At 35.3% G+C, this 13139-nt stretch overlaps 1 protein-coding gene across 4 annotated transcripts in view; it reads right to left on the reverse strand.

The window, feature by feature from the left end:
• Positions 1–13139, reverse strand: part of DMD (dystrophin) — a 1017291-nt gene that overhangs the window by 586616 nt on the left and 417536 nt on the right. For all 4 annotated transcript variants that reach the window (XM_034074486.1, XM_034074485.1, XM_034074487.1 and 1 more), the window contains one exon: positions 11918–12112. In XM_034074486.1, the coding sequence (XP_033930377.1) occupies positions 11918–12112 (195 nt within the window). The remainder of the gene's footprint in view (positions 1–11917; positions 12113–13139) is intronic.

A 13139-nucleotide genomic window follows, 5' to 3' on the forward strand; every position in this document is an offset into this window, starting at 1 on the left:
TTTTAGAAGACCAAAAGGAAGATAAACTGATCCTACTCTGGACCTTTAACATCTTTATAATGTGCAAATCATTTAAAACTCCATACAGTGTCAGTGAACATTAATAAACTATTTACCAACCTGTTCAGTTCCATGACTGAGTTATACAGGTTTTCTTTCTGCCCTATAATGCAATACATAAATATGCCACTTATTTCTATGCTGTGAACGTCTCTCTTTCTACTAAACCCTTTAGGATCATTTGAATGACTGAATTTGCTAGAAACCCCAATACTGAGGAAATATATTGTCACAAACTGCGTACTGACTAAATGATAAAGGCATTAAATGTACAAAAACTACTTAACAGAGACATACTCCTTGTGAATCAAGACTTATAATGAAAACCTCAAGCATATTTCAGACTACCATCAATACAGGCATAGTTTGCTACTTCTGTGATTTCCTTGTTCTTTATCAGAAAGACAACACAATTTTTTTTTTAATCAAACAAAACCTATGAGCTACATAAGTTTACTTTTCAGCCACATATTATATCACAACAAAAAAATGCAGGTTTTGGAGTAAAAACATATCTTTTATGCAAATGATTTACACAGGTGTCATTTATTTACATACTTAAAGTATCTGATAACATGCACCATATGTAGCGTTGCCAGAGGAAACACAAGCAAAAACAAATGTTTCTGAAATGCACTTATTAATCTCTAAATTTTCATTTCTGTTTCTTGCAGGTGGCCTCTTCCAGCCTCAGTGCAACGAGGCACATGTTACTTGTCCTGTTCCAAAGCTTCTATTTTTTTAGTCTGGGATTTGTGTTAGGAAGAAAAATGCTCTCATGATTCCTTACAATGGTGAATTTTGCACAATACCTCTTGCTGTATGAATATAATGCAGCCAGGCATGAAAAAATTCAAATGTCTTGGACTGATGACTGCATCGGATTGATGACTGCATCAATTTGATTTTAGCCTGAAGTTAGACTTTCTTTCCCTAAAGTTTTTGAAGTCAAGATATTCTCCTTTTCTCTAATGAAATGTCAACAACTATAAGATATTCAGCATTTGAAACAATCATATGGATAATGTAGATGCAAACAAAGTTCAAAATAAATCATAATAGATAAAGTGTCTGATACACCAGCAAACCACTAAAAGCCTCAGATAATTCTTGAGGTAGGCATATTCAAACAGCAGTGTAATAATAGATGTCTCCCTACTTCATTTAGTGTCATAATATTTAGCCATTTCTTACCATTCCTGCTTTTTAATGAATTCTTAATAGAGCCATGTATGTCTCACTGAAACTGCAGCACAGATAAATTAATATTCTGTGGATAAAAATCTAAATCCATATTAATCTTTTACCGTAGAATCACTGAATTATTTGGGTTGGAAGGGACCTTAAAAGGTCATCCAGTCCAACCCCCTGCAATGAGCAGGAATATCTTCAGCTAAATCAGGCTTCTCAGAGCCCTGTCCAGCCTGACCCTGAATGTTTCCAGGCTTGGGTTGGAAGGGAACTGCAAAAACCCTCTAGTCCAACTCCCTGTCATGGGCAGAGACATCTTTCACTAGATCAGGTTTCTCAAAGTCCTATCCATCCCGACCTTGGATACTTGAACAATGATGGGTAATCCACAGCTTCTGTGAGGAACATTTCTCCAATCATTTCTTCAAATTCCTTAACTTCCAACACCAACACCTAGAACTCTTTTAACTGTTTCCATCCTTTATTCCTTCTTAAATATGTAAGCCTCCAAATGAATACTGAAGAAAACTCCTAGCTGAGAACTTATCAGATAAACTGACCAAAGAGTCTTATTTTTGTTTAACATAAAAAAGTCCTTCATTTGCTGTATACAACTCTGCAGTAGCTTTGTTCTTGGGATAAGGGTGAATACTGATTTGACAGATTCATGAGAAGTACAAATTGCCACCTTGTATGCAAGAAGCATTTTCACACTACCAGGACTTTTGAAAGGAGGCAGTGATCAAAGGCTGTTATGTTATTTTGAAGCAAGCAGAAAAATCAGCAATGGTAGAAAAGCAAACACAAAATAAAATTATAATTACCCTCTAACACTGCCATGGTCTGGTTAAAACCTGTAGGTACAATCTGATGGTTCTATTTTCTACTCTGCTTTCGTGAGACCTCACTGGAGTATTGTGTGCAGTTCTGGTGTCCTCAACATCAAAAGGACATGGAACTGTTAGAACAAGTCCAGAGGAGGGCCCCGAGGATGGTCAGGGGACTGGAGCACCTCCCATATGAAGACAGGCTGAGAAAGTTGGGGCTGTTTAGCCTGGAGAAGGCTGCATGGAGACCTCATAGCAGCCTTCCAGTATCTGAAGGGGGCTTACAGGGATGCTGGTGAGGGACTATTCATTAGGGACTGTAGTGGCAGGACAAGGGGTAACAGGTTCAAACTTAAACAGCAGAGGTTTACACTGGATAGAAGGAAGAAATTCTTTACTGTTAGGGTGGTGAGTTACTGGAATGGGTTGCTCAGGGAGGTTGTGAATGCTCCATCCCTGGCAGTGTTCAAGGCCAGGCTGGACAAAGCTTTGGGTGATTTGGTTTAGTGTGAGGTGTCCCTGCCCATGGCAGGGGGGTTAGAACTAGATGATCTTAAGGTCCTTTCCAACACTAACTATTCTATAATTCTATATATAAAGAAAAAAAAAATCAAACCACCAAACCCAGATTTGCCTTTCCGTCATATGTGAAGAGCAAGCATCAGATTTGAAACAATACAGGAAAGATTTTGGAAATTATAATGTACCAGAATAGCAGAAAAAAGACCATTAGCATGGATTCTGATCTGTTGTCATGACAAGTGAAACTATTCAAAGACATCCTCAGTTCTTCTCTCACATAGATTCAGACAGACATGGGAAGTCAGCACCGAACACCTGTGTTTTATTTCCCCATGGGTGGTTAGGAATAAGAATGATGTAGTTATTTAGGTACAACAGTATCTGTCTAAGCATACGATATCCAAAGGAGTTGTTAAATAAAATAAAAGATGTTCTAAGCATTAACAAGAGCAATGTTCCATCACACTATTTTAACTTCCCTGCATCTCCACTAAAAATTAAGTCTCAGATATATAACTTGTGTTTGGTAATACAAACTAAAGAATTGTTTTTTATTAGTTTCAGCAGGAGACAGAAACACTGCCAATTCAATTTTGAAAAAGAAAAAAGAAAAGGCATGATAAACTACATTTTCATCTATTTTAACTACAACTAGCTAAAAAACCAAAACAACTTTGCTTGCTCGGGTCTTGTTCACTTAATTTGAAGCATCTTTTACATGCTTCATTTTGTAATTTCATTGTAATTTCACATTACAAAAAGGATGAAAGAGATCAATCCTGCAGGCTTCCCATCCCTAGAATAATCTCAGCTATACAAGCTGAAGTCAGAAAACATTCTTGTGATAACATCTTTTCCAGCTTAAAAAAAAAATCCTTTTTTCTCCTTGTAATTGCTTGTTGCTTTTTTAAAAAAAAAAAACTGTATTTTCAGATAATACCTTTAAAAAAGACATTTATGATCTGTCATCATAAAACAAAACTATTTGAACAGTCTAGTAATCACAAATTATAACAATTTAAATGTAGTTCAAAGGGTAGTTTTACTTATGAAAACTTCACACCAAGATTTTACTTCTCATCTGAAAGGTTTATTAGTATTACTAAATAGAAGATGAGGAGGTATATTATTTTCTAACGGCTCTTTGTCAGAAATAATGACAGCTGAAATTTATATCCTGAATACAATATTCACTTAACAAAAAATAAAAAAAATTGCAGCTGCAGTTTGCTTTTTATTTCTTTTGGTTTCTTGGTTGGGTGGGCTTTTGTGAATTGGTTTTTCTTCGATTTTTTTTTTTTTTTGGTGTGTGTGTGTACTCATTTTTTTAAGGAATTCAGTTTTTATTCAGCATTTATGAATTCATCTGGTTCTATTAATGGACTTTAATAATTTTTTTTTTCAACTCATCATCCACACCCTCTCCTTGTTAGATATATGGTTTGCAATTCTATTGCAATGAATTTGCTTTAAAATTAGTATTTTAGAACTATGGGTATAATGAGGGTACTGGTATATTATTAGTAGTACTAGCATGAAATGACAGATAATTTTCAAAATCCTTGTTTCTTCCAAATTACTTGGGAAATACTTTAGAAACAGTAACTATTTAAGACAAAGCCTAAATTAGTCTTTAAATGAGAAAATGTGGTTATCATTTTATAACCATTTAAAGTTATTACACTGTCTTTACTATTTTGTCATATATAAGAGTGAAATCCTTATGAAAATGTGACAGCAATGCTCTGACATAATTGCATAAAAAAACCCCACACCAGCAAAAGCAAAAAAATACTTTTGATACCTAAAGCTCTAGGGCAAACACTACAATATGTTAGTCTTTGGAAAAAAAAAAAAAAAAGAAAAGAAAAGGAAACATTCCATAATCCCCCAATGACTAGTAGTTTGAATGTACAGGTTCTGAGAAATGTTAACTTACATTTAGCAGACTACAGGAAACACTTATAAATAAAAAGAGAATGTCACGTCTTGTCTGTGTGATGATTCCCAATAAGGAAAAGTCCCAGTATCAGTAAGAGGCTTCCCAGGGAAGTGATGGAATTATCATCCCTGGAAGTGTTCAAAACGTGTGCAGATGACACCCTTAGTGACATGGCTTAGTGGTGGTCTTGGCAGTTGTGGGGTAATGGTTGGACTTTGTGATCTTAAAGGTCTTTTCCAACCTAGTTAATTCTATGATTCTAAGGAACATATTTCCTGCCTCGTCAGCAATCTATCATCTGGAGCAAAAGCTGGACGGGTCTGTATCATTACTGAATAATCTCATTTGACTTCCCCAGCATAATATCTTACACTCAGCATTCCTTACTCGAGTCTACCTAAATCTTGGTTTTATATGCACAGGCCATAGACAATTAAGGTATACACTGTTACTAATCTGAATACAAGAAATATCAAAGGATAAAACCATAAAATGCCTCTAAATTATCCAAGATAATATCCCTTGAACAAAAAGGAGTCAGCATCTTCACAAAACCTCATTCGTGACAAAGATTTTGCATATTTAAAGAAGAGGAGAATATGCAATTGAAATATTAAAAGCTGCCATGACACACTTAAGTAACCTTCTTTTTAGTAGGTCTGAATATCAGGTCAACCCATCCACCCAAAAAGGAATGTACTGTGTTTGTGAAATCAACTGAAGAGTAATATATGTGCCTACATATATTTAAATTGTATGGGTTTTTTAACCAAGTAGATTGATTTTCTAAAAATAGGTGAAAAATAGCTATGCACTTCAGAATTGGTAACTGCCATATACCTAAATATTTCAAATTAGCAATATATGAACAGGCACATATATATAATCATATATATAAAATATATAAAAACATATTTGTGATTTATATGTCAGATTTTAGCTTCTGTTTACAATACAGGTGCTACAAAGATAATATAGCTGACTTTCTAGAAACAAAATCTGCAACTGCATGGCATAAGAGTGTCCAAGCAAATAAAATACATACTCATGTATCTCACACATACACCCCATCTATATTTCATGTTGAAGAGAACAGCTTCAAGCAGTTAGTTATCAACAATGCCTTGGGAGATTTTGTAACATGGTTAACAGAAGTACACAAACATTTTATTTTTAAGAAAAAAAAATAACAGAAAATCATTAGCAGCTAAAGTGACAGTAGCCTTTGGCAAATGATCCATCTCATTGCTCTTGCAGAGAAATATGAGTGCTAGAGCCTTGGAACACCAGTTCATTTTCACTACCTGGAATTTGTCTTTGTCAGCCAGAGAAAGACAACTTTCTGTAAAAATTCAGTTCCCTGGCTATTTGTGTACAAATCGTCCACCGAGCACTGTATTACTGATAGATCTATTCAGAGAATGTATTTGATTACACTCAGTTCTAAGTTATGGCTAATTGGGTTTTACTGAGCTGTAGCAGAAAACCACCCTGAATATCAAATCAGGTGATGTTCCTTGCTAAGAATGGGCTAACACATGACAAATACGTATTCCAATGCGCAAAATTAGAAATGCATTTTTTGGCAATCCAAACATTTGGAAAATTCTGCTTTCAAAAATGTAAACTATATTTATAGCAGATTTGTTAATGTATTTCATGCCTTTTGTATTAATATGAAAGCTAGCAACATCACAGTTTATAGTAATCATGAATAGAGACAATTATTATACAAATTCCTTACAGTATTAAAATCTGTATAGAACTATGAGTTACAACATCTGATATGAGTATTATTGGTTTAATAAACCATTTTAACAGGGGATTCTGGCTGCCACAATCAGAGATGCATAATATGTACAGTAATTTGCCTGTATCCTGAAGATACATTAGAAAACTGTGCAAAAAAAAGTGATCTGTCAGTAGATGAATTACAAAACAAAGAAAAAAAGAAGAGGAAAAGAAAAATTCAGAGCATTAAAATATCTATATTTGAAAAATAACATCAGCAAACATTTAATTTTTAATGAACTAAATAAAGAACTTCCTGGAAATACAAAAGAAAATGAAAAAGAATTGTTGGAGTTATTATGCAAGAAGCTACATATATAAGAGACCTCTTTCTCAAAGAACCAGATGGCCTTCTATATTAAAAATATTGCATCATCAAAGAATATTATAACTAAATGTATAATCATATTCTATAATACAAAGTTCTTGATTAAATTAAGAAAAAATATATATAGAAAAGGAAATGCTTAATATGGACAAGCCCTAATATAGTTTTGCAGCATTAATTATATAAGGCAAGTAGCCTCAGAAAATAAGTTTTCAATTCACAATTGATATCATAGAATCATAGAATCACAGAATAGTTAGGGTTGGAAAGGACCTTAAGATCATCTAGTTCCAACCCCCCTGCCATTGGCAGGGACACCTCACACTAAACCATGCCACCCAAGGCTTCGTCCAACCTGGCCTTGAACACCGCCATTGATGGAGCATTCACAGCCTTGCTGGATAACCTATTCCAGTGTCTCACCACATCATTAAGTAATGAACAAGCACAGCTATGCCATGACTATGACAGCAATTTATAGCATGAAATTCTCCTAAGTGCTTTCTCACATATGGCTATAAACACACATTAGACTTAAGTTCCTAGTAAATTGCTTCATTTTAGCACACTCATTTTTGCTACCTTTTAGCAGACATACATGTTAGTTTTAATATTCTGTTTAATAAATGTATTTTTTAGCACATATATCTCCACTAAACAATCTAGAGCTTACACAAGGCAAGCAGCTTGCACGAGAAAAATTACCACACAGGAAATCTTTGTCATATTATGAGCAATACAGCTTGATTTTCCAAAACCTGTTAAGTTGAATATATGCAAATCTGCACATTCGTTCAACTTTTGTTAGCATTTGTAATATCCATTGTAAGTAAGGATAACTAGCTAAATCCTGAAGGCATTTGATCTCTGCACTTGATCATGTAACAAAATCCATTGCAATTACAACCAATTCTAAACGGGGAACTGAAAGATGATGAACTCCATCATCAATAACATTTTAAGAGTGTATCATTAAGCCAAAGTTACTAATCCATCTATCTATGAACGATGATTTTCCATACAACCAACTGGAGTTTCATCTTTGATAGAACTCTAATATTTCATTTATTTGTTAAATATTGTAAGTACATTAATGAAGTGTCCTGGGTTTGGCTGTAACAGTTATTTTTCTCCTTCCTAGTAGCTGATGCAAGTGCTGTGTTTCAGTTGTAGTCTGAGAACAACACTGCTGACACACCAACATTTTAGTTGTTGCTAAGTAATGCTTACTCTGATCAAGGATTTTCCAGTCTCTAATACTCTGCCAGTGACGAGGAATGCGAGAAGCTGGGAGGAAGCTGAGACAGAACACCTAACCCAAACTAGCCAAATGGGTATTCCATTCCACAGCAGGTCTTGCCCAGTATAAAAACTGAGTGGGGGTTCACCCTGAAGTGACAGATCGTTGCTTGGGTCAGGCTGGTGAGCAATTGTACTGTGTATCACTTGTGTTTATTGTTGTTTTTCCCTTTCCATTTATAGTTTTATATTCTATCCCCCTTGTTATTTCCCTTAGCATTATTATTATTAGTGGTAGTAGTTTACTTTAGTTCTTGGACTAAATAGGTTCTTACAGGTTCTTATCTCAACCTGCTGGGTTTATAATCTTTCCATTCTCTTCCCCATCCCACTAGAAGCAAGAAGGAAAAAGGTGTTGAGGAAATGCAGTTCTGAGTTATCAGCTGCTCTTAAATCATGACATGAAGAAAAACTGAGTTAAGCTTATGTCCTAATGTTTAAAAGAACTTGTAATTGGATTTAAGTTTTACTATGCATATTACTTTGAAGAAAAATGTTCAAAACAATTACAATTGAAAGACTCTTGTAAATAAACTTATTTTTCTCTTTCAGGACTAATTAAAACAGATTATTTCTGAATAGAAGTAAAAAAAAAATAAATCACAAACTCAGTTTTAAAACACAGAGCTATTAATGAGAATTCTGTAGTTTGATTCATGCAAATCTGTCAGGGATAAAATATCAACCACAATTTAGTTTCAAAACTTTCCCAACCAGCTGCTGAACAATTTATGCACTACTTTTCTATTTTTACTGCAGGACAGTGACAATGATGAATGCTTTTCCTTGGAAATAAATATTCATTAAGCAAGCTCAGATCAAAACTATACCATTCCAAAGCCCCACAAATGTGTAAGGTCCATTTGCTTCTTCTAAGAGATTTATTTGGGAGAAAGGTGGAACTGAGCCCACAGACGCATCTCATAACAATGTAACAGTTCAGTTAAATTAAACCTATGGCAGTACTTACTTGTAACCTCAGTAATCAATATTATTAAAGTTGGTGTCAACTCTGATAATACCAAATACATGTGGCTGAACAACAAATTAGCTACAGATATAAATCAGATAAAGATAGCCCAATGTAAAGCATTAAGAAGCAAAGGAAGCAGATGCCAATAAAATGCTTGGGGTAAGTCACTCTTTTTCCATCCAGTCCAGAAATGAACATAATTTCATATATAAGGACCAAGTGGTAGCTCATTAGTCATTATTTACATGGTCTATGATTTTATCTATTTTTTTTTGTGCAAAAGAGTCAATCTATCAAAAGGTATTGTTTAAAATAACGAACGACAATACGACTGGCATGTTGTGTGCGTCAATACTATAATCAACTTGTACTAAATCAGAAGTAGTAAAAGGAATGACCTACTGCTATTTCACACAATCCTATTATCAGTTATATGCTTCCTTTGCTCTAATACCTCACTGTTGCACTTCACTACGCATACTCTACTGCCTTCCTAGGAAACTGAAAACACTCTAGTTTTCAACAGCTAATATCTAAACATCTTTGTGTGTGTGTATACACATATATATATAAAGATGCCTAAAATGCATAAGACCTAATCTTGTATAAGAATTACAACTAGATGTGATACTTCGCAAGCTATAATAACAGAATTAATTATAATAATACAATAAAAAACAATAAATACAAATAATTATAATAATACAATAACAGAATATGGATGTAGTTTTGTTACACTTCCTCTGGTGTGGAAAGATAAATGGGCTCCTACAGAGGATGATTCAGAGCACCTAGACAGAGCCTCTGTCCTGATTCTCCCTCTAAATTTCTTTCCTCTAGCTCTGTAGGCAAATTTCAGCCTCTTTAGATGTCCTGAGTTCAGTTATAACAGTTATTTTTCTCCTTTCTAGTAGGTGGTGCAGTGCTGTGTTTCAGCTTTAGTCTGAGAACAATGTTGGTAACACACCAGTGTTTTAGTTGTCGCTAAGTAATGCTTACTCATGCCCAGTATATAAACTGGGGCAGATTACCCAGAAGGGGCAGATCACTGCTTAGGTCAGCCTGGGCATAGGTTCACAGGTGGTGAGCAATTGTAGTGTGCATCAGGTTTGTTTATTAGGATATTTTCCCTTTCCCTTTTAGTTTTATATTCTCTCCCCTTGTTATTTCTATTATCATTATTAGTAGTAGTAGTTTTGTATTATACTTTAGTAATTGGACTGTTCTTATCTCAACCTGTTGAGTTTACATTCTTTCAATTTTTCTTTCCATCCTCCCAGGAGGTCGACAGGGAGGGCTGAGCAAACAACTGTGTGGTTCTGAGTTATTAGCTGGGCTTAAAACACAACATTAGACTATCGCTTACTTTTGTTAAAACTTTTCCTTCCCCAAACTAATTATAGAAATATGGAAATGTGCTCTTCATGCTGGATGACAATTTGAAACTACTGTAATTATATACAGCACTTAAGCAGGATTTTTTACAAGGCCTTCCTCACACAAACATTATTCTGCAAAAGCTGATAACACATTCTGCTATTTAGGCTTATAACTTTAATCTTGTTCTTTTTTTATGTCAATTCTGTGTTGGCAAAATTCCACCAGGTTATTGATGCAAGTGATGAAGAAACCAGACAGTGTTATTTAAAGTCAAACCAACAATTTGGAACTAGTTTTTCTTAACTACATGAGCTACCTTTTGGACAATATTTTCCATTTGGCTAATTAAACAGAAAGAATTGCACAGAATACAGTTCCAAAGAGAATTTAAGATTTTTTTGGACTAGTTTAGAATGAAACAGATAAATTTTACTTGGTTTTGTTGCTGTTTTAATAAAAAATATTTTTTAAATCAAATACTAAAATAAAGCTGCCAATATAGGGTGTGGATAGGGTTGCTTATTAATTACTTCAAATTACAAACACACAAACTAAACCTGAACCACAAATTCATAACTTTAAATACATGACTGCCCCTCTCCATCCTTTCTCTCCCAGGATTTACTTTCAAGATACCCTAATCATAGAATAGAATCATAGAATAGTTAGAGTTGGAAAGGACCTCAAGATCATCTAGTTCCAACCTCCCTGCCATGGGCAGGGACACCTCACATTAAACCATATCACCCAAGGTTCCATCCAAGCTGGCCTTGAACACTGCCAGGGATGGAGCATTCACAGCTTCCCTGGGCAAGCCAGTGCAGTTCCTCACCACCCTAACAATAAAGAACTTCCTCATTCTATCCAATCTAAACTTCCCCTGTTTAAGTTTCAACCCGTTACCTCTTGTTTTATCACTACAGTTCCTAATGAAGAGACCCTCACCAGCATCCCTATAGGGCCACTTCACATACCAGAAGGCTGCTAGGAGGTATCCATGCAGCCTTTTCTTCTCCAGGCTGAGCAGCCCCAACTTTCTCAGTCTGCACACAGGAGGTGCTCCAGTCCCCTGATCATCCTCGGGGCCCTCTTCTGGACTTGTTCCAACAGTTCCATGTCCTTTTGATGTTGAGGACACCAGAACTGCACACAATACTCCAAGTGAGGTCTCACGAGAGCAGAGTAGAGGGGCAGGATCACCTCCTTCGACCTGCTGGTCATGCTTCTTTTGATGCAGCCCAGGATACGGTTGGCTTTCTGGGCTCATGTTCATTTTCTCATCAAGTAACACCCCCAAGTCCTTCTCTGCAGGGCTGCTCTGAATCTCTTCTCTGCCCAACCTGTAGCTGTGCCTGGGATTGCTCTACCCCAGGTGTCAATGCTCATGACTTTCAAATACAGGTGAAACAGTTAAAGTAACTTTTCAGAGTTCTTCTGTTTTGCACGAATGTGCCTTCTTGTATAAACATCAAAACACGCACACATCACAGAGTGTCTGAGCATAGATGAAACATAGGTCTCTGATAGTGAGTGCAGCTATCCAATATATAGAAGCCAAAAAATAATGGAATCCAATCACAGTAAGAAGATATTTATTATCTTACCTTAAGAAACTCTTCTTGTTTGAAGAGATCCTCACAATCCTTAGCCTGCAGAACAGGAGAATTAAGGCGCTCTTCTACTTCAGACAAGGCCTGCAGAAGGTGAAGGATCTCTTCCAGGTATGTAGAAGGCACATAAGTGGTTTCCACAGTCATAGTTTCAGTCACCACAGAAGTTTTATCTTCATGAACTGTTTGCTAGTATAGATATACAACAGAATGCATCCTTTAGTTTCTTAAAACTATATAAACTTAAAACGATGTAATATCCAGTTCACAGCCTAGAAACAATTACAAATAATTTCTAAGGACAAATGCAAGAAGGCTTCTGACATAGATTACCTACACTCCAGTAGTCTGAAATGGCAGGTACTAAAATTAATCCATGCGAAACTATACAAACTTATCTTCTGCTCTCCACAGAAATAAAGACAGGAGATTCAAGAGTAGTCAGTGATTACAGTGTTACTGAGATTTTAGTGCTAGCCCTTTTATTTTGAATGATCACACCTCTTTTAGACTCTGTCCATTACAGAAACTTCATACATGCTAAATCATTTTGAGGTGTCAAGTAGAATAATGAGTTGTGTACTAGATGCAACTTCTTAAACAATATGCAATACAGAACAACCAGGTCAACTTAGTGCTTTCAACACTATACTAAAACCTTTCTCTTAAACTAAAAAGTACAGTTTAGAATTTTGTAATTTGAAAGGTCTTTAATGAATTCATATTTCTAAAAGAAATCCCAGCAACACACCTCTTCAGTTAATTAAGGTTTGTTTTTTGTTTGTTTTTTTGGTTGTTTTTTTTTAAATCTGAACAAATATGAAGTAGACACCCTATTCTGAAAGCATGTGCATGCACCAAAGGTAGAGAAATCCCAGAATTTGTGCCAAGAAAATAGATAGTTGATCTATGGCATTGAAAAAGCTACAGACATACAAGGTGACAAAATAGTGTCTGTTTATACTCATTCACTACATTTCTGATTTGATGTGTTTCTGAATCATGGATAAAAAGCGATACCAGAAGTGTACTTTGGAGCAGGGAGAACTATGATTGCTTCTTTTAACTAACCTCCAAATACTTGATCACCTGAATTTCCATTAGAACAAGCAAAATTTGAAAGATGTAAATTACTTGTGGTTTCTTAAGTTATATTTGTTTGTTTTGTCATATCACATGGGATTTCTAGTGTGGGACCAAAATCTATGGCAGTTGA

Source organism: Melopsittacus undulatus, chromosome 2 (genome assembly GCF_012275295.1).
Source record: "Melopsittacus undulatus isolate bMelUnd1 chromosome 2, bMelUnd1.mat.Z, whole genome shotgun sequence".
Classification (NCBI taxonomy): Eukaryota; Metazoa; Chordata; class Aves; order Psittaciformes; family Psittaculidae; genus Melopsittacus; species Melopsittacus undulatus.